The 25,600-nt window shown below is 39.5% G+C and overlaps 1 protein-coding gene across 1 annotated transcript; it reads right to left on the reverse strand.

Moving 5' to 3' along the window:
* Positions 1–1,128: 1,128 nt before the first annotated feature.
* LOC146370306 (ly6/PLAUR domain-containing protein 1-like) lies at positions 1,129–24,487 on the reverse strand. The gene is made up of 3 exons (XM_084907617.1): positions 24,094–24,487; positions 19,074–19,202; positions 1,129–4,854 (listed from the first exon to the last, which is right to left on the reverse strand). The coding sequence occupies exons 1-3, from the start codon at positions 24,140–24,142 to the stop codon at positions 4,613–4,615; spliced, it is 420 nt and encodes a 139-aa protein (XP_084763743.1). The 5' UTR covers positions 24,143–24,487; the 3' UTR covers positions 1,129–4,612.
* Positions 24,488–25,600: the final 1,113 nt, after the last annotated feature.

Raw genomic sequence — 25,600 nt, forward strand, 5'->3', positions numbered from 1 at the left:
GGTTTTTGTGCCGTAAACATGAGAAACTGTGAAACTTTAATTGTGCTGACTCAGGATTAAATCTGGCTCCTAATTATTTCATTTGTTTACTCTGTAATGTGTAGGTATGTACATATCTTAGATACATTTTTATGTTGGAATAAATGTAACTATGCAACTAATCTTTGAACTTGAACAATTCAATTCATTGTGACAAATAAATTAACGTGACTTTAGACTAAAGTGTTCCTAACTGAACTAAGAAACCTTTACACGGTACTTTTAGCATCTTAAAACTGTCTTTTACACAAGAACATCATCCCAATACCGTTTCCTTTTTCAGTGTCAAAAACACAAATGTCCCAGTGCTATTACTCAGTTAAATAAATTATACTACCCAACTCACGTCTGTCAATCTGACTGAAGAACCCACAGGAGCAGTTTTCCAGGTGTTGCTCCTTTTCTGGGGTCATCTCGTTGCCTCTCGAGTGCACCTGTTGTCACTTTGATTTGCACCAAAGCAGGTGAAATGAATTCAGAAATGTTCATTGACATATACAGCCTTTTCACTTAAAGGCTAGATTCAGCTCACTACAGAAGAACATAAATACATATTTAAATTCTTATCATTTGCGTGTCTCAAATATGCAAAAGAAACTGAATATTTCCATTTAACAAACTATAACATCATTCTGCTTTCTGTGTAGCATCTGGGTTACCTGCCACCATCACATGCTTCACCCAGGTGTCTGCAGAGGTATGCGTGCTGAAGTGTAAGCCTTCCTTGATCTGTATTCTTGTCTGTTCTCGTGCACGCATCAGTCATCGTACTGCTCCATTACAGTCTAAATGGCTATTTTATCAAGGACATTTATGAAATTGGCTTGTGTGTATCCTAAAATTTATTTTCTAAATTTATCTAGTCATCTATGCAGCTACCTGCCCGACTCCTGAGATGAATGTCCAGCCATGTCTGACTTTATCCCAAGGAGAACAGCCTCATCTCAGCTCTAATACCTCTGTGATGATTTTATATGCACTATAACAAAAACATTGATTAACTTAAAGTATATGTTTCTGTCTGTGGATCCCTGTATGTACACAGTTGACAACATTTCAGCAAAGTCAGTGAGTAGAGTCAGTGCAGTGTGTATTTAATTAAATTTTTTATTGTTTAACAGGCTTTTAACTGCATCTCACAGTCAACTGGATTAGCTTTGGGATATCTGGGCACAGATAGAAAGCTGAGCTGGTGCTGTCCTCCTTTTTTCCAAATCACTGTGACAGTAAGATAATTACCAACAAAAACAGCTTTTTATTTATAGTGATAAACACACTGCACCCTCTGAACTGTCACTCACAATTTTTCCACATTTTAGTGCCAACATTTTCCTGTAAACATTACAGAGCACAAAACACAGAGGCGTGGCTGAAACAGTGAGAACTACATAAACAAATTGGGTGAAGCGGTCCCTTCCTGAAACAAACACAACTGTTTCTGATGTCGTTAGGCAGCGAGGCAGACACAGAGGGGAGGCAATGGCACAAAAATGCAAATTTCAACGAGGAATTGAGGTTTCAGGATAGACTAAATAGGTCCGAAAAGGGCAGAACGTGCCTCATAGTGGCATTATTTTTAATGGCTGACTGGAAAAAGAAGTCACGCTGTATTGAAGTGTATGAAAAAATGGCCCTCTGTTCCCCTGATCTATGACAGGGGTCAGCAACATTTATTATCAAAAGGGAGCTGAGCCATAAACGAGCATATCAACATTATGAATAGGTATAAATAATTAAAACTAGTCTGCAGTTACTTTGTATGACTATTTGGTTTTTTAACTTTGCATTTTCATAACAATAATGCCACATTCATGTTGAATTTATAACATTATAGAACTAGGATAATACCAATTTAGTTAGTTACTTATTTTTTTTATTAACCACTAAAGAGAACATTTGTGAAGTGAAGGAAAATCTAATTTGTTTTAAGTAAAAAGATCTGTTGGTAGCGAAAGCAATCAAATTGTGTTTATTATATTTATTTCCATATAGAGATTAATTTTTTTATCAAACCCAGAGGGAGGCACTGGACATGGGCAAAACAGCCACAGGTTTCTGACCTCTGATCTATGACCTCAGTAAAAAACGATTTCCTGATGACAGTATGGCCTCAGTGGCTACTTTTAAGTCATACTGAATACAAAATGATTTTAATTTGTAAGTTACAGTAAAATTAAAGCCAAAAAGAAATATACACTGGGTCATACGCAGTCCAATTGGTCACATCACAGTGGCTGCATCCATCTTTGTGTCTCATTTTTTTTTTTTACTTTGTTTCATTTAGAGGCCTAAACTAGCAAAGAGGTTTTCATACATGAACTCCGGACAACATCAGGAGTATTCGGTCAGGACATTACTGCTGAGAATCCCGAGGAGCTAAAGTTGTGTTTGTTGCTTGCAGCTATTTGAGAAGTCTTTAAAAGGTATCACATATTTGCACCTTTGCCTAAAGCAGTGGTTCTCAAACTGTGGGACGTAGAACCAGGGGAAAATACAAAATGAAAGTAATTTGAATTAAGAGTATGCTAATGGTATGTTTACCTTTATTTATATAATAACTTATTCAGATAAAAATGTTGTGGGTTGTAAAATTTGTGGGGTGTGGGGCATGCCAGAACAGGTCTGAAAACCACTGACCTAAAGCAGCAGGATTCATACGAGCATCCCCAAAAAGAGAGGGGTGCGCGCATTTAAATAACCTCATTCATTATTGAAAACTAATTCATTATTACCAACACAAAAACAGCATTAATCACTCTGTATACGTCACACAGTGGTCAAAAACAGAGTCACAGTTTTAAAGTTTAAACCATTTGTTAAAGAGCAGCCATCCTCAGGTGGAACCCTGAGCTTCATCATAGCTGTGCAGTATTTAAATTTATAAAGTAAATTTAAATCAAGTAATTACTTTTTTCTGCTTAAATTCAAAGTAAATATTTGCAGATTTTATTGTTGTATCATTAGTTTGCACATAGATGTTTCCCACATAGTGACTGCTCATCTCAATCTTTAAAATAAACTCAACATGGCAACAAATTTCAGGTACAGCGAACCTTAGACGTTTAAGCGGAGTCGAGGCTTGCTGTGTTGAGAAGATTTATATGACCTCTCCAGCTCTTTGAAGTCTTATTCTTATTGTCCTGGTCAGTCACAAGTTCAGCAACCCTTATTACTACATACTTACTGCATAATGGTCTTATTTTACCTGGCCAACAAAAAGCCACTTGACTAAGCAAATAGGAAAATTAGTACAGCAACAGTTACAGTTACAACCCTAACTGGGGCCAGTAGCTTCTGTTTTCTTAACCAACCTCATCAGGGGACAGATCCCGTGGTTGTGGAAATAATGTTACTCAGTTTCAAAAGGGTCAAATGCTAAGTATAAGAGTCAAATAAGCTAAGTATTGTCCAATGTGTTAAAAAAAAAAAAACCCCAACAACAAACAAAACCTTGGAGGACAGTGGTGAACCGTCATCTCCAATGAAGAAATGTGGCTGGAAAAGATCATGATCAGCAATCAGTTAAATGTTCTGTGAAGTCAGAGCATTCCACCCCCAAAGTACTTAGAGTACTCAAGGGAGTAGGACCAAAGAGCTGTGTAGGCTTAAGGAAACGAACGAGTGGTTCAGGGAGTATGAGACATCATTTTCGCAGATTGATTGACCACTACAGAATCCAGATCTTAAACCACTGAGAATCTTTGGGATATGCTGGAGAGGACTTCAGTGATTCTGCCATCATCAATACAAGATCTTGGAAAAATGATTAATGAAAATCTGGAAGGAAATAAATGTTAATTGAAACGATGCCACGGCAAATTTGTGCCTTCTTCAAAGGTGTTTATCAAATTTCTGTTTGGCCAAACACTGTAAAACACCTGCTAAGAGGCTGAAATGGTTGTTAAAATTAAAAAAATGTTTTTCTATTATTTTATGTTTGTTTATCATTTAATTTACCAATAGCCTCTCAATGCCAAAAGGTCACTAGTAAACTTTATGTGGAATCAGAACCTGTTTAGTTCAAATTATACCAAATTAACAGAACATAAAGGCAAAAACCCCATATAAAGAACTGATTTTAAAGGTAACAACCTCTTCTCCAACCCAATTCTAATCGCACCTCTAAGTGGTTTGTTAACAACATGGTAGATGCCAAGAGGTTAAATAACTCATGTTCATTTGGGAGATGTCATACATGTTTTGTTTCAGTTGGTGAATACACTGCAAAATTTGTTTTTTTCCTATTCAAAGAGCAGAAATAAGAGATTTATTCTGGAAATTACACATGCTATCTTTGCTGTTTGCCTTTTTCCACCTTGCAGCGTACATGAATATAGACAGACCTTCATGAACCCTCTGCTGGAAGCCGTTTTATCCACCACATCTTACCCATATTCACGACATGACACATGGCGATAACTTTGTCCACTATTGTGTCATTTTTGTTGCAACAGAAAGCCAGGACTCAAGAACAAATGCTGTAAAAAGCCTTCCCTTGTATACATTTCAAAGCATGTATGGCAGAGCTTGTACAGTTTCAGTTTGTTTCAACGCACATCTTAGGAAAGTTCTGTCAGCACAGGATAGAGGAAAGTAGGATGATGATGTTGAAGGAAAGCACAGGAAGCCGTGGCGTGTTAAGAGTGATGGCAGCAGATGGCTGGGGTCGCTTTTTCTGGCGCGGTCCGTTACACAGCGGTGTGTTACAGCAGCTGATGCAGACCGAGTTGAGCTTCCCGGTGCAGAACTGCTGGTAACCAGAAGAGGCGATAAGACAAGCTCCAGATGAGGCACAGGACTTTCGGTAGTGCACACCTGAAATGAGGACATAAATGGATGCATTAGGCTCGTAATGAGAGGATTAAAGCTTGTGATGGAGATGGGTAACTGGGAATTTGTTCTTTCATCTACTTGAAGGAAAACATGATTACAACACCTCTTTTACAAACAACTCTTAATGTAGCCAAGTCATTACACTTAGCTGTCCTGTGCGTCTTTGAAAAACACCTTCAAATGTGTAAATAACTGCAATTGTGAACAAAAATTTATAAATTACTGCCTGTACGTTTTCCTTTTAACATCTGTTTTCACTTGAATCAGTAACCAGCGACTGATATAGAAAAGCCAGCAACCAGCAGCATTGATGAGGTGTTTTAAATGATTGTATAGGAAAATCTGATTATGAAGATATATATACTGTTTGCATGCAGCAAATCTAAAACATAAACTAGAGGTCGAAAGGTGAAATGTATAGAGAACTGTTTTGTGTGGTCAATAATATGGAATTAGTAAGAAGATGTCATTCCCTGGCCAACATTTTGGAGATGAAATGTTAGCATTACACAGTAGCTAAATATCACATATCGTTAATATCACAGCACACATTAGCTAATGAAATAATTTGGCCAGCTAACGCACTTTAATTTGTTCTCAGGATTTTGGCAGCAGTTTAGCCTCCAATCCTGATCAGACTATTTGTTTGACTCTCTCGCTTTAACTTAGCTAGGTTATGTGAATCTGTTGACCATTAGATCATAATGTAAGCATACAAAATAATTTAAAACTAATGAGATAAGTTTAAAAAAAGCACTCGGCACAGTATTTTGCCAAGTGTGACAGCTTATGTGTCTGTGGCTGTCTTACAGTTTGTCTGAGGAAAATGTTAGCCAGCCAGAAAAGACAGATCATAGTTGGTTGGATCATGAAAACCAAACCACAGAAAGTCTTTAAACAGAAGTGGCAACTACTACTACAATCGTTTTCCAAACCTAGCAAAGCAGACTTTTTTTTTTTTCAAAATTTCCAAATCCAAGTTGTTTTGTGTGCGTACATCTCCCAAAGTAGTTTTTAGTGATAATTTAAAAAATTATTTGTTCCACCACCAACCCCTCATGGGTATAAATTTTGAATTTTTGTGCTTTAAAAGATAAAAACTTTGCACAGTTAAAAAAATCACATCCACGAACACACAAAAATAGAAGAAAGACAAATCAACAGTGACTATCTCACGACCTGCTCTAAGAGAACGTGTTGTACAATATGTTCACATACTGACAGTGAAAGCATTAAATACATTTAACAATCAAAATTAATGAAGCACATTGAATTATTAGATTGTATTGTATCAGACTGTAAAGAGTTCCATCCAAGCTTGTTCGTTTGTTTTGTGAAGGAGCACTTTATGAGAGAACGTTTTCGACCTTGAGGCAGTGTCCAGTTCACAATAAATACATCCAGTATAATAAAATATCTTTAAAACTATATTTACAGACATTTCAAGTGACTGCATTCAATGTTTAAAGTTCTTCTGAAAAGCATTTCAGGCACAGTTTTATATGAAGTTATAAAAACAAAATAATCCACATTGCAATAAAAGCCAAGGGGAATAAAAGAGGGTAATTTTTTCCACATATTCTTTCGCTGTATACACGGACACATTATTTATTTATCAAGAACAAGTCAGAGGTGTTTGTGAGATTACTTGGGGGAGGTTTTAACATTTTAGTGACATTTTCTTTTAAAGACATTTAGAAATCAGAACATGAACTTCCAGTAACCCCTGTAATATTTCACTCCTCTCTCCACCCAAGTGAAACTGATGCAGGTGTAGTAACACCCAAAGATCTGTACGCGCATTTAAATTGTGCATCCTTCCATGTTTTATACACTGCAAATATCAGTGGAGGTCCCCGAAGGTGCAGACTAATCCAGGGGAAACACAGTGTGAAATGTTACAGAGCTCTGGAGGGAAAGGTCTCATCTTCTCACAAAGCCTGCAGATTAAAATCTGACTGAAGCCCTGTTTACATTTTGAATTTTAGCTGCTGGAGTGTTAAAAACCAGGAATAACAAACCTGGAATAACACTATGCGACAAGGGAAATGGAAAACTGACAATCTCTACACGAACATTCCCAAATAGCAATTACTAACATTTGCATGTTTAAAGAAAATATTTCATAGATCCCAGATCTTTTAATATTTTTATATGTTATATTTATGTCATCATCATCATGAGAATGAAATGTTACATTCTCCATTTGTATTTGTACATGGTCAAGTTCAACATATGTCCAGTACGCAACTTAATGGCCACCAAAATTTTAATTTTATTGGAGCCACCACCAAATATGGAAGGAAGAATGATAAAGTCCTTAAATATCACAGACATATAGTTTAACACAGCGGTCCCCAACCTTTTTTCCGCCACGGACCGGTTTAATGTCAGACAATTAATTTCACGCACCGGCCTTTAAGGTGTCGCTAAAATACGCTAAAATGTTATAGTAACACGTAAATATTTCTTTCAAAATAAGACACACAGCTACAACACGGAAAAAGACCCAGGGAAACCGAGTTAACGATAAAAACCCTGAAAACCATGAATTACACACCCGAGCCTCAACTCTTGCAGCCCCGTACCAAACAACTCCCAGTCCGTGGCCCAGGGGTTGAGCCCGTTGGTTTAACACACAATTCAATAGATTCCGATAAAGCTGAAGACATTTTTGACAACGCTCAGGACATCATCTAAAGGATCTTGGAAAGAAAAGGGTCTGGATTTGCTCATTTAAATTGTGCATCCTTCAATTTTTTATACACTGGACATCGGGAACCCTTCTGCAAGTACTGCTAAATATTTTGTGGGTGTTGTTAATCATTCACATATTTTGGCTAACAAATTACCAGTTTGATTATAAATCATCAGCATGAGGATTTAGTTCTACAGCTAAGGTGTGAATCCAGTAAGGTGCAATGACTATTACAACTGGGATCTCAAATTGTTGACCAAAGAAATCAATACATGTACTGTGTCCCTTAAATGACGTTTAATATGACAGGTTAAAGGCATAGATTTTTTCTGAACTACTGGACATGGTGAGTTCAGGATAATCTTCAAAGCTGTCTTTATAACTTGGGTTTGGAATTCTTAATGTCAGGATGCGTCTACACGTACACGACTATTTTGGTAAATATAGCTTTTATTATGCGTTTTGGCTGTTTGTTTTTGATGTTTTGGATCCCTGAAAACTGACCTTTTGGAAAACTTCTGCCGGAGTTAAGAGTTTGGAAAACTTGGATTCAGTGTTAAAGTGTGGACAAGGACTTTTGAATGGTCAACATTTCTTCACGGTTGGAGTTATATCGCCACCTGCTGCTTTAAGATGGTCTTGACAACACTTGGATGTGGATGGATATATTTTTTAAAACAAACTCAGAAAATTTTTTGTTTAAAAATTAAAAAAAAAACTGTTTGTAACCTCAGAAACACTTCAAGAGCACTGCAACTTTATACACAAACCCCCCCCCCCCTCCCCCCCCTGCTTTAAGCTCCTAGCATCATGCCTGGTCTAGTATGTTTCTAATGCTATTTAAAAATGCAGCTTCAAGCCATGCTAAATATGAATAGTGCTGATAAAAACCTGGCAAGGCCAAGAATGATGACTGAGTAGTTTTTGGGAGCGTGTATCTGCCAAAAAATAAATAAGCTAACGGACAAGGAACAGCAGCATGTTAGAAAGATGAGTCATTTTTTGATGCTTGGACCCGAGGAACAGAGTCAATATGTCTTTTTTTATTTTAATATTTTGAGCAGTAATTTGAAGATGGAAACAGTGGGTAACATGTTCAGTCAGGGGAAAATGAGTGTTAATAAAAGTGGGATATTACTGACAAAGAAAACAAATGTGATGGTTTTTCTCATTCCAGTCACAGGTTTTTTATTGGTGTGCTAGCCTCAACTCCTCTTCAGCTCCTTCGTCTTCATTCATACCTTCATCTAGAAGCTTTATTTAAACTCCAGACCAGTCACCACCCTCTGTGTGCAATCATTAGTTCAACTTTTTTTTTTGTACATGTCACTCACAGTTTTTCATTAATCGGGCTTCAGCTTTTATTATTTTTTCACACCCTGTCAGATTTTGACTGATTTTTTTCTCGTCTCTGGAGCTTTTTAACTTTCTCATTTAAAGTTCAATAAAGACGATCTGTCACTCACATTAAGTATCTTGATGTTGATGGGGCCATTCTTGCTGCTTTATTTTCTTTGTCACTTTTATTTTGTAATCTGGGCCCCCACCCGTGTTATAGTCTACATACATCAGGCTTAATGGCGTAACAAAATTTAATAGATCCACGGTGCATAAAGTTTGGCTTGCAATGATCATAGCGTGGAGCCAGAATTAGACATGTTCAATGAGGACAGCTAGAAACCCTGATAAGATGAAGTTATCTCACTTATTTATTTTTTGGATACAAAAAATATTTTTTTTGTCAAGCACGTGAACACTGTCAATGAAACCTGCCATAAACGGTGCCATAAGATGATCAGTCAGCTAACAGATCATCATATACTTGTAATAATACAGCAATTAACTGTGATAAACCAGTGACAGTCGCATGTTGCTGCCTACATAGTTAGAAATTTACATTTAAATAATACATTTGCACTGAACAACCTTTGTGTTCAATAGGATTATAACAGGAAAACAACCATCTGGCAGCCAGTTGAGTCGAATTGAGTCAGCAAATTGTGCTCATTGACAAAGATTCATTTAAAATGACAGCAACATGTTAGCAGTCTGTAATTATTTATAAATAGAAGTTTCCCTCACGCCTACTATGAAACCAGTAATCAAGAGAGTGGGAGATCTGCTAGCATGTTATATATTTAAATTGTAGCTATAAGATACCCCTGGATTGTACTGTGAGATAACGAGTTGCTGTTGATGAGCGGATACAGTGCAGCAATGCAGCTGTACACCAAATTTTTTATGTTCCTTATTTTTAAACATGTTAATGAATAAAAAAGTTGAAGAGCAGCAGTCAGAGTCTATTATAGATCACAGAGGTTTCTTGTTTATTGCAAAACTGCCCACTCACCTATAACTAATATATAATATATATAATATAATGTTTTATCGATTACCTTGAGCTCACACACAGTCAGGGGGGCTCTTCTAGTTGAAATTCTGAACAAATCCTTTATAGACATCATGCTCTGTAATTGAGTATTGAGTATTGATTACACTCTGTATGTAGTAGCTTTAAGCGTGGAGAATATATGCATTGATGTGCCACATTTCAGGAGCAGATATCAGCATAATGAAGCTCACATGGCACATCAGGTAAACACTCCATCACATCTGAAGCGCCTGGGTGGGATTTCGTTTAATTTGTGCGTGGGGATCCAAAGATTCAGCACTTCAATCTAAATTATGCTGTTGAGTTAATTTATGGCAAAAAGGGTGAAAGGATGAAGAGAGAAGAGGTCTAATGAGAATCAGCATGCTTGGCTGCACAGGGAGGACCGAGCCATCCAATAAGTGTCTGGAAACCCTTCAGCTACTCCTCTAAATGACTTTTTAACCAAAAAAACGAGTGATTCACTGACACTTTAAAGAAGCACAGAACAGGATCAACGCTAATGCTTTTGTTTTGGGGTTTTTTTTTGCCAGTGACCTTGACATGTGCAAAATAACAGTTCCTTACTGGAGACAGAGTGATGTGAGTCTGCTCTATAGAGTTTATTGTCCATTTAAATCAAACCAGACGAGGCAGTGAAATGAGATAGCGGATGTTATATGAGCTGAAGTAAAGATGTCATCGAGATAAATGGTCAGCGGGGACGGTGGAATTTCACAGCAGGTATTTTTGGTGAAGGATGTAGAATCAGGTAGTTACCAAATTCAAAGGTGTGCAGAAGTCTAGTAGAAGAAGATGAAGTCTAGAGAAAGTGAGCATTTTGTATGACTTACAACCTTGACATTAGTGGTCCATCCATATACAGTGGATTACAAGTGGATCTAGTACTTCCATAGTGCTTTTATCTATGTCTAAGCACTTTTCCATGCACTGATAAAAACATCTGGGGTAACTTGTGGTTCCACATTTTGCCCAAAGATACTTCAAGATGTGGACAACCTTAAAACAACCTATGAAAATCATCTCATTTACTGTATATAACAGGTGGATGTAAGTTAGTCTGTTGCTTAGCTTATCACTAATTCAATTTAGTTTTATTTATATAGCACTGAATCACAACAGTAGTTGGCTCAAGGCGCTTTGTATTGTAAAGCAGAGACCCTGCAATAAGAGAAAACCCCAACAATCAGACCACCCCATCTGAGCAAGCACTTGGTGACAGTGGGAAGGAAAAACTCCCTTTTAACAGGAAGAAACCTCTGGTAGAACCAGGCTCAGGGAGGGCAACCATCTGCTGCAGCCCACAGACAGATCACTGACCCCACCTGGCACCCTCTGTTGCTAAGAAAAAATGCGAGTGATTGTTTGAGGTCCTGTCTGGTACAACAAAATCATCGTCCTCCATTTAATATATGCGCAACGGCAGCAATTTGCTAGCAACGCCATACGAACAAAGATGTGGGACCAGAGCAGTTAGCTGCTATCTTCAAAGCATCTATTGTGTCTCAAGACAGCAAAACAGGAGTAAGATGGAATCAGTCTGCTATTGAATCAGGTTGGCAGGTACATGCAGTCTGTTTGTGATAATCCTGTGCTGTGGTTCTGTACCTTGCTGAGTGGTGGTAGTATCTGCATACTTTGAGTAAACAGAAATTCAATTCAGTCTAATAACTAATTACATTTAGAGTCAAACCACAGACTTGAAATTCAGAAGTTCCTCCACAGGTTGATGATTAAACTGCAGAATGAGGCACTCAGCAGCCTTTTATATTTGAGTTTATTAGATACTAACCGATTGGTGTTGAGTCCCCTATTGAAAATGTCACCAACACAGACAGCTGCTACAAGTACTGTTCGTCATATATTAGTTTGCAACCACTCACACACTGATTCCAGTTGTTTGCAGTTTTCTGCAAACCTTTGGCAACCTGTCTATGAGTAATAGCAGAAGGCTAAGTCGGTCTGCGATGCTCTGGAGATAAGTTGCCTCCGGCGAAGCAAGATGTGCAACTGCTTTTCTTTCGCATGCTCAACCTCTGGATGACCAGTTTCTCATCAACAGCAAAATTTTTTTTTACTAAATAATATTCAATGGAACCACTGATTTTTCCTTGTTACAAAGAAGTTACTGTCCCATTTTTACTACTTGGCTGGCTGACACACAGTTGTTACCCAACAACAACCAGCACACTGACCATTAACAAGTCCTGAGGCTTCAAAATGTAAAGTCCAAATGTCATGAACGAGCTCGGCTGGCTGTGTCCAAAGTTATATATACACAGCCTCACACATTTGACTACATGAAGCGGACAATGAATGTCAATATGGCTGAAAGAGTAGACTCAGTCACAATACAGATGCAAATGCTTTTTTGTTTTCTCCAGGCACCGGCGTCACACACATTGTGCTGGTCGGTGTTCATTCCCTGCTGTTAAAGAATTCCACATCACATGTGGTCAAATGCTGCTTACCATTCAGGATCACTGCAGCCTGCTCAGTTTGCTCTGTGATAAAACATCCAAATTCATGAGCTACACAAGTAACCACACAGTGTGCAAAAATATATGACCTGTAATTTTTCCTTTTAGAAATAATAATACATTTTAAAGTCCTTTAAATACTGGTTCACAAAACCTTACCCTGACAAACTTCAGCAGCCTCGCTCCCTCGATTTAACAGAATGAATGTAAACTTCCGAGAGTAACCACAGTCTCATTTCATTTTCTCTGATACAGTAAATTAACTTTTCTGAATAGCCGAAGCTAATTTAGATAAGCAGTGAAATCAGGCAGACACGGGTGAAGCCGCCATTGTCTCCATCTTGCTCCGTGATGCTCTGCGGTCTCTTTGTCGAGATGAGCGGTGGCTGGGTTGGAGTCATCAGCCGTCGTTACATAATCTGAACCGGCCCATTGACAGGAATTAGTCTGGTGTTACAGCTCTGAGTCATCGGGGCTCTAGGGTTATAATACTTTTACATTTTTCCATTAATTAAATAACTTTTATTTCATTTTGATGTCAGTTTAGTTTTGAGTTTGCTTGATTCAGTTTACTTTTTAAGATCTTGTGTTTTCATGTTTAATTCGTGTGAGTGGTATTTGTTGGGGCAGATGCTCGAGTGATTACCTCTGAATCACTGAAGCATAAAAAAGGTATTTAACTAAAGGGATGAACCAGTGTTGTGTTTGTATTTTAAATTGTATCTTTAGGGATTTTGTTACTCTCAACCTGTTGCAAAAACATGTTACTTGTTCCAGTTTCTTTAGTTGAATCTGTGAAAAATGCCTAAGATAATAGAGTTTGACAGACACAAAATAGTATATTTGCAAAATGAAGAGGATTTACAAAGAGTTATTACCCAGAAATGTGGCACATATTGTCATGGTGTGCTGTGTCCTTAAAAAAATCTGAGGAAGCTGAACAAGTGGAGGACAAAAGAAAGATTGTAGATAGGTCTTAGGCCTATCTACAATCAACAGTATCTGAAAGTGATTCTCCTAAGAAACTTTTGACTTTTGGACAGAATTGTATCTCTTTTAAAGAACAAAAACAGGAAATCCAGGAATTGCTCAGACTCAAATACTGTCAGTGAATTTCTTTTTTGATGGTTACTTTTGAACCTGTGCACATAAAACAAAAAAACGCCTCAAAAACCTGTTCAGAGATGAGACACCGCAGCTTCAGGTGGTGAAATCAAACCTTCACAACAACAACAAAAAAACAAGATGATTTTGTGCTCAGCCGGTGACGTGTTAGTTATCTGCCTTCATCAGCTGCCTAACGTGCTGCACTGCCACACATCAGCCACTGTCGTTTGATTTTCAGAGGAATCCGAGGGGGAATAATTGCACTTATTCGTCTTGCCATCGCTGCTTCATTTAGTCTGCTGCCTCTGTGAAGGTTTTACATGTTTAGTGTGACGGCAAGACTAAAGCGTGCAGCAGTGATCATCATCTATGGGCTGTTAAACATGTTTTTGAAGACAGTTTTAAGCAATAATGTTGCCCAGCTGAACTGCATGTTTTCATTTGTTTCCTTATTAAAAGCTTGCTGTTTTTCTTGTCTTGATCACTACAGCTGGATTAACTTACAAAGAAAAAAGTCACTGGGTACCTTTTAATATTCGTGACACAGGAATGTTTTATTATTTTTCAAGATAGCCAGAAATCAATCCTTTCTCTGAACCTCAAATAATGGCGAATAGCTAATTTTAGTTACTGAAAGGTGTAATTAATATTTTAAAGCAAAACATTACCAGTAACATCTGTCCATTCATTGATACAGTCAGCTTCAAATTTGGCAAAAGTGTTGCTGATTACCTGAGTAACTGCAGTGCCAAATTTGAGATAATTTAGATGAACCTTTTTCATACTTTGGCTAAAAATTATTCTCCCCTTACTAAAAAAAATCGTCTTCTTCCAGATTTCTCAGAGTTGGACACCAGCAAGTCCAACTCTGAATGGCAGTCTCACCAGTGTGAGACCTTGCTGCAAAATGATGGGTGACACACCTCCCCCTTGTCCCCTGCTTCCTCCATGGAAGGAGTGCCAGTGGGATTAATGAGACGCTCCATTTGGAATCAGTGTCTCAAGCCTTCCTCAGAATGCTGTTGGAGTTCTGCTTGAAGGTGGAAATTGAAGATCTCCCACTCACGTTCCTCCAGGTCTCTCTGTCATTGCATTGAAGTTATCCAGCACGACAATGGAGTTGCAGATGAGGCACCCTATAGCACAACAACCAGGAACTCCAAGAAGACTGGGTGCTCCTGACTGCTGCTTTGCAAACAAGTGCAAACAACAGTCGGGACTTGTTACCAAACCTAAAGAAGCAACCTTATCATTCACCATGAAAAACGTAAACATACTGGCAGCGAGCCAAGGGGATACTAGGAGACCCACCCCAGCCTCCTCTCATTGAGGGCAGCTCCAGCCCTTTTCCAGGACACTGTTTCAGAGCCCGAGCTGTGTGTTGAGGTAAGTCTGAGTATATCTACCTGGTATCAGTCAACCCCACGTACCAGTTTGGGCTGCTTCCCTGCCAGAGCGGTGAAGTTTCACATACCAGTAGCTAACCTCAGCAGCTGGGGGTCGGACCTCCAGGGTGTCCACCCTGAACCGTCACCCTACACACATCACACTCAAACCCTATAGCGCCACCTGCAGGCAGTGAGCTCCAAGGCAGTATTTTCACATTTCCACATCAAAACCTTTAATTATATTATTATAATACTTTATTACTATCACCAGCAAAAATACTTTAATGCCAAACTTTCTTTGGTATGAGTTTGTGTGCCATTACACTAATCTACCGTCTCTTTGAGACTGCCTCTGAGGAGTTGCAGGGTGACCACTTTCATATCATTTATTACAGTAAATCGACTCCCCTCCATTAAAGGAGAAAGCTCTGAAATGAAAGGTGGCCCACTGGAGCGTGACAATCATCTCCTTTTTTAAATACACGGGCGATAAACATCCGTCTCCAAGCTAAAAGCACAGCCTTTTATCTTTTCTCAAGACATAATCAAAGGAGAAAGATGATTATAGTAATAGAAGACGGGAAGCAGAGCTTGTTTCATGCTGCCCAGCAGAAAAAACTGCCATCATAGGAAAATATGTTTGCTCTGCATGTGGTTTTGTTCACTGCTGGTGCTTTAACAGGGATAGTTTAGGGCTGTTCATCGGGTGGGGGGTCCTTACCTTTTTATGAACTAGCTTGGATCTTTTCATCGGTTTATGATCGAAAACAAAAGGCCGGCATCAGGTGAGACTTAAAAATGAGATAAATTACTGGAATATAATGGAGTGAGGCTGTCAGACAAACACAAGTATGGTATCTAAATGTAGGCACAAAGGAGCAGCTGATATCTCACATGGCAAAATGAGCCCTAAAAGTTTACCCAGAATGCACTTTTTCAAGTTTCGTCCAATGAATTATCAGAAAGCAGTTTAAACATTGATGCTTGTTTCTATTAGGTCCAGGTCAAACATTAACCTGGAGCATTTTTCAGAATCTATGATCATTGCCATCACAATGAATGCTGGTTACAGAAAAATCATGGTGAACAAAAAAAAGCAGATTTTGGCTCTAGACTGTGCCTCTGGAGTGGGTGTAAAATTGTTCTTCAGGCCTGAAAATTTCCTTCCTTTCTAATCTGCCTTTAAGAAAGCAGATGATTGTTTAATGCCCTCCAGACACAGAAGCACTGATCTTCAAGCCCCAGCCGAGGATGTGCTCCTACATCTGCACTGAGGAGCATGCAAAGTCGCACACTTGTGGCAGAAATCTCACAGCAAGTGTACTGTGTAAGAATCATACAGCTGCACAAATTTTCATTCTTATCACTCGTACACGTCGCTCGGAGGTGCCGTTGCTATTGTGAATCCATCTATTGCACTGCAAACAGCGATAAGGTGCGGTCAGCCGGATTCCCGAGCCCTCCTTGTACTCGCAGAGCAGCATTAATGATAACACTGCGAGATAAAAGCCGGGACGTACATGAGCATTCATGCAGAAATTTTCTTATTAAAGAACTGTCGACACCACAGTGCAGCGAGCTCGCCCTTTGAATTGGGATCCACATTTCCAAAGACAGGAACTTATTGAGTTTGCTCATCAGCTGAAGAGAGAGAGGGAGAGAGGGAGTAACAACACCACCCGCCCGCATGCACGTCTCCAATTTCCACTGGGTATTAAAATGAAGGACACCTCAGGGAGAGCGACCTTTAGTGCCCGCGCTCTCACCAGCAGATAGGCATGTAAACACTGCGGAGTTTTTGTGGGATTTTCTGTGCGTTCCTGCTAACTTCAAGTCTGAATAGCCTCTACTGAACACGGTCAAAGCTGAGTGTTAGCGTGCTTTTTAAATGACATTGAAACCTTCATAACAAGGTTGCACATTCTTTATACCGAATAATGTGAGCGGAACAAAAGCGATGCAAATGCACAACTCTGAAAAGAAAGCAGCTGCAGAACATGTTGAATAAGGGGGAGAGAATCCAAGCCGCCATGTGCAACCAGCACCTGAAACCGCAGATCACAGATACTGTGGGTCTCTACGTCACTGAACTTCAAACACTGAAACCACAAGCTGGATATAAACGATGGACTGTGGCTGCACTGCATAATGTTTTTTTTATTTTTAAACTATCACTCACATAAAACTTTATTAGGGACACCTGCTCATTTCTAACACCACACCAATTTCTAATAAGCCAATCACGTGGCAGCAAGTTAACATGTTTTGGTATGTAGTCATGATCAGAATGACCAGTTTTGAGCTGGTAGGAAGGCAACGGCAACTCAAATAACTACTTATTATATTCAGGGTGTGCAGAAGAGCTTCTTTGATTGAGGATGTTTTCTCAGCACACTTTGTCTCTTAGCACCTGCTGAGCATTGTTTAAACACCACAGCCTCCTTGAGTGTTGCTACTGACCGTGTCCATCCCTTCATGACCACACTGTTCCCATCTTCTGACGGCTGCTTCCAGCATGATAACACACCTCAGATCATCTTAAACTGGTTTCTTGAACATGGTGTAACAGGAGAGTCACATCATGGATTTGCAGTAACTGTGTGATGTTATCATGTCAACATGGACCAAAATCTTAGAAATGTTTCCAGCACCTTGTTGAATCTGTGCCATGTAAGTCTCAGGATCATGTTATTTCTTCCAGCAGTGTTACTTGGTAAATGGCCTGTATTTGTATAGCGCTTTACTTAGTCCCTATGGACTCCAAAGCACTTTACACTACATTCAGTCATCCACCCATTCACACACACATTCACACGCTGGTGATGGCAAGCTACATTGTAGCCACAGCTGCCCTGGGGCGCATTGACAGAGGCGAGGCTGCCGGACACTGGCGCCACCGGGCCCACTGACTACCACCAGTAGGCAGCGGGTGAAGTGTCTTGCCCAAGGACACAATGACCAAGACTGTCCGAGCCGGGGCTCGAACCGGCAACCTTCCGATTACAAGACGAACTACCAACTCTTGACCCGCGATCGCCCCCCAATACACCTTTATTCATCTTTTTATCATCATTTTCATCCCTGAGATGCTTCAGCTGAACACATTTTGGTCCTACTTCATGATTATTGTCTATAAAGGGAAGTTTCCACTGGGTAAATGATGACTGAGTGGATGAGTGGACTCCTTTCTCCGGTTTTGTTAAGATAAACATGATCGTTCAGATTCTTTGGTCTCGTCAGTCCACTGGATTAAATTGGTGGTCATTATAAACTCAGGATGAACATACTCCGAGTTTATTGAGCTAACTCTGATCAGCTTTTCTAGAACTGAAACAGTTGGTTTAACCTGTTATAGCCTACAGCGCCCTGTTCACCCTCTTGTGTTTTTAGACTCCAGTGCTGATCACTTCCTGTTCCCTCTTCCCTTTTTCCACTTCGCTCCAACTCTTTCCTTATTTCCCCTCCAAGTCCATAAAACTCTTCTTTCTTTCACACGACCTCAATTACTTACAGGCCAGCACACTGCTAGCAGTGTATCTGCAGGGAGCTGATATCGTCCGAAGCGTCAGATCTGGTGGTTTATCTGTCAGGCTCTGTTGGATTATAATTCACAGGATATGAGGTGTAGAAAAGTCTGATCTCACACAAAGGACACAGCTGTCTGTGTATGCAAAACATCTCCCTCTCACATGAAAATGGCACAGTTTATATCCATGAAAGCTGCCCCGCAGCTAAGTATTTCATCCTCTAATGATAGTCGTAGTGTGGCGAGGGCCCTGTCCTCGCTGACCTCAGATCAGTTTGATTTCAGCTGACGGCGGTGGCGCCTGGAGAGCTGTCTTTCTCCTGTCTTTGCATAAAGAGGGGAGCCTTAAAACATGCCAGAAATACAAACTGTTTCTTTGGCGTCACTTCAAAACGGCCTTTTGTTTACAAGATTTCCTCCGGCTGAGGAAATATAACTGCCTAAGCACCCACCAACACAAACACGCTAATCCTGCCTGGAGACACGGGGAACAGTTGTGCGCTCTGAATTCTTAGTTTATATATTTGAGTTTGGGATTCTATTAAAGTTTTACTGTAAAGCTCCTCATAACCACACAGATCCAATCTGCTACACCAAGGTCATGACCTACCGTCCTCCTTCACCAGGACCTCCTTCTGGCACATGTCCTGCACGTTTACGGTGCAGTTGACGATGAACTCTGGCGTGGAGCAGTCGTGCGTCATCTCACACTGGTAACACTGGATCTGCAGAGCCAGCCCTGAAACACACACAGAAACCCCGTCATTCACGATAACTCACCCCAACAATGTCCTCGATACTGTTTTTTCCTCCAGCTTTATCATGAAAGTTTCACCTCAAAGTGGAGTCGAGTTTTACTTTGTTAAATATTCTGCCTTTGACTCGCGCTGTTTCAAATCTGTGTGACAGATAATACTCAATTATTTATCTGCCTTGCTGCTGGTACGTTTATCTTAGCAGCACATTTCATCATGTCCCCCTTTGATAGCTCATATTTGTCCATTTCCACAGTGAAGCTGACTTGTTTACGCCGAGTGTCCTTCGGGGGGCTTATTTACTGGGAGCGAAGGATAAACAGATTTCCGGCAGAAATCCAGTGCAGGTCACGAGCACGCTGACCTGAATCTATTTTTCATAACTGAGAAGATATATTTTTAACAGAGCGAGTCACACGCTGGAGACGGGGATCAGTCACACAGCACCTTTCAAGTCTTACCCATCACTAAAACACAACACCTCAGGATTATTAACATATGGGAAAAGTCTATAGGCTACACATAGATTCTCATGTCTCTGTGGCTGACTGACTCATGGATCATCTCCCTGCTCGTTCCTCAGGCTCCTCTCATGTTGTGTTTTAACTACAGATTATTTAAAAAAAAAAATTCTATAAAAAGACGAGTCATGGTTTTGGATAATTTCATGTTTTTGTCTTTTTCTATCAGTTTCATCTCCTCTCTTTGGTGATTTTCAATTTCAGCTCAGTTTTATTTATACAGCGCCAAATCACAATGAAAGATGCCTCAAGGAGCTTTATGTTGTAAAGTTGCTACAATAACACAGAGAAAACCCCAACAATCAGACAACCCTTTTTAAGCAACCACTTAGCAACAGTGGGAAGGAAAAACTCCCTTTTACAAGGACAAAAGCTCTGGCAGATGCAGGCTTGGGGAGGGGCGGCCACCTGCTGTGAGCAGTTAAGGGTGACCAAGAAAATGTATGAACGTTGAAAAACAAATAGTTACAAGTAGTGGAAAACTTTCATTTCATAGAGTAAAAACTTTTTTTAGAGTTTATATGATCAGACTTTGATGGATGTGTTTGATACTCTGAGTCTACAAGCTGTGATTAACCTGTATTTCTAATGTAATACCTGTTCCTGCTGTCATCAATAAACTTCATTGGATGAGCTGTATCACCACACTGTCTTAAGAAAAGCCCGGTCTTTTGTTGATAACCATGAACAGCCTCCTTTAATCTTGAATTACTGCTCTCAGGATGAGGTTATAGGACGCCTCTAGCTATCATAAAGGTGTATAAAGGGTCATTTGTGCCCCCAAAAAATCAGTATACTGAATAATAACATGTATTTCTATAGTTATATAGTTTTATAAATGCATAAGTATGAATGTGGGCTGACACCCATTATTTTGTTTTTATCATAAATTCACTGATTTGTGCCTTTTCTCATTAATGAGACAATAAAGTTATTCTACTCTATTCTATTTTCCTTCTATTGTGCCTCCAGCACATGCGTTCCTTACAATATAAACTACAGATTTTAAAACATTAAAAACTAAACTGAAACAAGCAAACCTACTGAAAATGAATTAAAAAACATAAAAATTAAACAAAATACAACTAGAAAACACCCAAAGCAATAACAGCTGTGTTGCCTGTTCCACATCTGGACTGTTTGCCACGCTGCCTGTTTCTCAATAAAAGTGTGTCTCCTACATTTGGATCTTCTCGGACAGCCACACTTTGATCCTGCCTGCTCGAAGATGGCATCCTAATAACCCTGATCACAGGCTGGACTGGATGTTCAGAGGAGCACCGCTGTAATACGAAATCCACTCCTGGAGTGGAGATTCATGTTGCAGCAGCAGCGCAGGATTAGATAAACAACCTCTTTAATGAGAATGAAATACTAGAAATATTCTGAAATGTAAAAGTACTCACTTCTCTTTTATTTTATTTGGCTGTTGTGCAAATATCCATGTATGTGAACGTTTACAGGTATAAATCCATATGTATGTAATGTGTGGGTACACATGCTTCCATATACAAGTCTTGCTCGGCATTTTTAAGTGCACATGCATTTGTCCCTGCACAATAAAAGCATGAAAGACCACCACGACATCACTAGTCTAGGTCTTTTCTTCTTCAGCAGTTTTAATCTCAGAATGTCAATTATGAGTTACAGGACTTTTTGTATCAGGCAGCAGCTGCACGCGTCTCCTTTAGTGCTGTGGACATGGAGGTGGGGAAGTAACGATGAAGGATCCTTTTCTTCTTAAAAAGTCTAAAAACCAGGTGAGTTATTGTGCACTTTTTATTTTAGAAAGGCTGCTGATGTTGCTGACTAACCCTAAGGAAAAGCTGCCTCTCCTCCTTGTTTTAGATAAAAAACACGAAAATGTACAATGTATTATCCTGTTCTGAATCAACCTCTCGGGCACCTCTGGATCATTTTCAGCAAGTGTTTTTCTGTCTTCTTGTACTTCTACTCGAACTATACTGGGTGCTGGTGCTTCTTCAGTGTGTCAGAACAATGATCCTCAAGCTTACTTTTCATTTTCTGAAAGTGGAAGAGTCCAGGTGGCGAGCAAACATTGTGTTTTTCAAATCCTGTGTTTTCAACGTGGCTCCACAGTGCACATGTTTCCTTCTCCGTGCGACACCTCGGGGTTTCACTGTAAAACTGTGCGATGACAGTCTGACCCCAGGGGATGGATTCACGGTGCACAAACCCATGAATGCAGGAAAAATGATGAGCCTGCTTCTGTTCTTGCTCCTCGCTGCCTTCAGGCATGGAAAGCGTGCACTGTAGATCCAGCTCTCATCACCTCCACATGAAATTCAGGTCAGTTTGAAACAAAGGTTGATGTTTGCACTCGGTGTTGCTGGACCAACATTCAGTATGGTGTATTGGAAAAAATGTGATGCATCATTAATTCTGTAAAATAGTTATTATGCTACCTCTGTCTGTCTAATAGACAACACATCCTAATACTATTCATAATAATATGCTATTTAAACATTTCCTCTTATTTTTGAACCACTAAGATATGAAACTCCAAAAGAAAAACTGATTACTATGTTCTGGCTTTTTGGTGGGGATTGCACAAGAGGTGCAGCACAGTAAGATCGGTGCTAGTGTACTCCAGCATGTTTATTGAAGGACTGCACTGAAGCACAGCTTAAATGTAGTCTGTTTAAATGTGTTTTGTTTAAAAATTAACTGAAACTAGCAGAGAAATATGAAGAAACAGCAGCTGTAATGTGATGTCCATGATGTGCTCCAGAGATGTTTGTATGATTTTGAAAAAAGGCCAGGCTGTACTCTCCAGTAATACCACTATCAGCCACAAGGTGGTGCAGCGAGTCAGAGTCAAAACTGCACAGTGTTACTTTTAACTAAACTTCTGGACAATAATCAGGGTATTTTTATGCATAACCTTATTTTGGTAGCATAAAACAGAAATTGTCTCTTTAAATTAGCAATACATAAATATTTTTAAGAAGAATTTAATGATGGTTGGGATGAACAACTTCATCACAATCACTTTTTTATCCAATTGTGTTTTCTTTTTTTCCTTTTGATCTATTTTGTTTTATTGTTTCCCATTTGTGATCTGTTCTTTTGTGTAATTTTTTTTAACTTATTAAATACATTTGTTTTCTATATACATTTTATTTAACTACACTTTATTTAAACAAATTTGTTAAAACTTGCTAGAGAAGTTAAACATAGCAAACATATTTTAGGCTGCCTTTGGCAAAATAAGATGTAGAACTCAATGAAATAAAATGCAATGTGAAAAAAAAGGTAAAAATTAATTTGAAATCAAAATCAGTCAAAATAAAATCAGTGTGCATTTAAATAAAAACTAAGTGATTTGATACATAACTATCTGTTTAAGTTCTATTGAATGTGCTGTAAGGCACAGATATTCAGATTACAACAGTACAATGTGTACTCTTTAAAAAAATTAGTGTTTTTTTTAACCTTGCACTGAATTTACTAAAATGTACTATTCATGGAGACATGTATAAAAATAAATACATGAATAAAAAAACAATGTTCTGGCAGAAAATTACAAGAATATTTTCTGTTTTAACGTTTTTCTAAAGTGTAACTTATCTTTAAAATGCTGCCACCTTGTGGCAAAAGCTTTCATTACGTTCGTGTTGAAGGTTTTTACTAAAAGTACCTTTGACAACTTCTTCGCTAGACAACTTGATCATAACTGTACTGCACATTGTACTCCGTTCATTTATTTTATTTTATTTTTTATTTACTGTTTATTTATTTAGTAATTTGCATGTTTTAAATATGAATATATATGATGCTGCATGAGTTAAAACTAAATCCTGTCCACTTACAACATTAAAGTGATATACACATTAATGAGCCAATAGTAATGTCACGTATGTACGACTGTACCTTTGACTGTACATACTGAGTACTTTAAGCATATTCTACGCAGAAACTTTTGTTCTATTAAACAGGACTGCGACTTTTACTTTAATACTTTTAAATTAGTTATTAAATTTTCAGAAATCGCTGTTTAAAGTCTCGTGCAGACATTTTGCACGTTATAAATCCGTATGAGAGCTGCACGTGCAGCTGAAAAACATCCTCTGTGTTTATTTCTGATGAAAATTTCTGTTCTGCGTCTTTTTCTCTTCCTTTCCAGACCCCGGAGAGGCCCCTGGCTCTGCTCTCTCTCTCCGCCTAAACTTACCTGGATCGTTTCATGCGCACCGGAGCGCACAGTCCGCGCGTGCAGACTGAGGCTCCTACAGTAATAAAGGTTTAATGTGAGTAAATCCACATCAGTCTCATTAGAAAAAGGAGCAGAGAGCCTCCCGGTTTGTCTCCCACCAGCGAACAGCCTCCATACCTGAGCCGAGGAGCAGCAGGAGCAGAGAGGAGAGCGCGAGGAGCCGCATCGTCCGCGGATCAGTAAGACTCCGCGCGGGAGTCCGACAGACGGAGGCGCGCCGGCTCGGAGGTGCGGACACGGAGCAGCAGCGGGCAGCCTGGCATGGTGAGCCTGACGCCTCCCGCGCGCCTCCAACGCGCTTTTATCCTCCTTGCGCACGCACGGAGACACTGCGCACCACGTGGTAAAGAAACTTTAACCATGTACCTTCTCACTCTCCTCCTCCATCACCACTTTTTCTTCTCCTCTATTTACATTCTCCTAGTCTTCTCCTCCTGGTTCTTTCTTCCTTTCCTTCTTTTCCACCTAATTCTTCTTTTCCTCTTCTGGATCAAAGTTCTTCACCAGCCACTTCTCCTCCTCCTCCCTTTCCTAGTCATCTCTTGTCTCCTTCTTAGCTCCTGTCTCCTTCTCAGTCTCCTGCTCCTCCTTTTTCTTCTTCACAAACTTCTCATCATCTTCGTATTCTTCAACTGTCCCTCCTCTTCCACCTCAGGAATAATGTTCTGCTTCACCAGCTTCTTCTCATTGTTAGTACTATTCACAGTAGTAGTAGTACTAGTAGTATGTGGATATTTTCTCACCTGTGTTCAGTCTCATTCATCACGGGAGTCAAACATCGACTTACTGACATAAATAATTAAAGTTTTTCACTCTTCCAGCTGCCTTAAATCCCTCTGATGGCTCCTAATAACAACAGTCTCATATTTATGGCTCATTATTAAACAGAAATGAGGCGATAAAGTGTCACAGATTTAGTGCTTTGACCTCCAAAGTCCCTACTCAGATTTATTAATCTCGTGAGTTATAGGAATCACTTCGCCAAAAGTTTTAGCTCCATTTCAGACTTTGACCCAGCAAATGATCCACAAACACTGGATCAGAGGTCGGAGGTCACGGGTACAGTTTGTGGAAAGCTTCATTCAAACTATGATAAAATGGCACCATCGGGCCACGTGTTTGACACCACTAATCTTGGTACAATCATACATGAAGTTTTAAAGTGGTCTGTAAGTTGTCTGAGCTCCTACAAACTGCTGCTGTTATTCACGTGTCATAAGATGGGAACAAACCCTGGATGATTAAACGTGTGAGAATGAATGAATCAGTCTCCCGAGCGCCGTACATGGTGGGCTAATATTTCACATTTAGCTGAAACGTGGGTGAACTACAACAGCCCTCGTATCAATCTGTCCACCGAGAGCACAGACCTGCACGGGGAGTAAGAGGATTTCAGTGCAGAACAAACCCAGATGAGGGCAAACTGCTGATCTGCAGCAAAGGCGGGTCATGCTTGGCACCGTTTCCGGTTCTCAGAGGAGGGAGGCTTCAATCCTTAGTCTAAACTCCAGCAGTTTCACTCAGGTTTGGTGCAATCAACCCATTATAATCTGTGTCTGTGGCGCATCGAGAGGCTGTTTGTGATTTACTGCGCTAATCTGCTTAATTGGAACTTGGATAATTG

Source organism: Perissodus microlepis, chromosome 16 (genome assembly GCF_051167445.1).
Source record: "Perissodus microlepis isolate ML-2025 ecotype Zambia chromosome 16, ASM5116744v1, whole genome shotgun sequence".
Taxonomy (NCBI): Eukaryota; Metazoa; Chordata; class Actinopteri; order Cichliformes; family Cichlidae; genus Perissodus; species Perissodus microlepis.

Excerpts from the sequence above, each read along its gene's own strand:
- LOC146370306 (XM_084907617.1), bottom strand. The coding sequence starts at position 24,142 with ATGCGGCTCCTCGCGCTCTCCTCTCTGCTCCTGCTGCTCCTCGGCTCA. Across the intron at positions 19,203-24,093 it reads CCTGCTGCTCCTCGGCTCAG|GGCTGGCTCTGCAGATCCAG; the intron begins GTATGGAGGCTG and ends TGTGTGTTTCAG. Across the intron at positions 4,855-19,073 it reads GGTCCTGGTGAAGGAGGACG|GTGTGCACTACCGAAAGTCC; the intron begins GTAGGTCATGAC and ends TCCTCATTTCAG.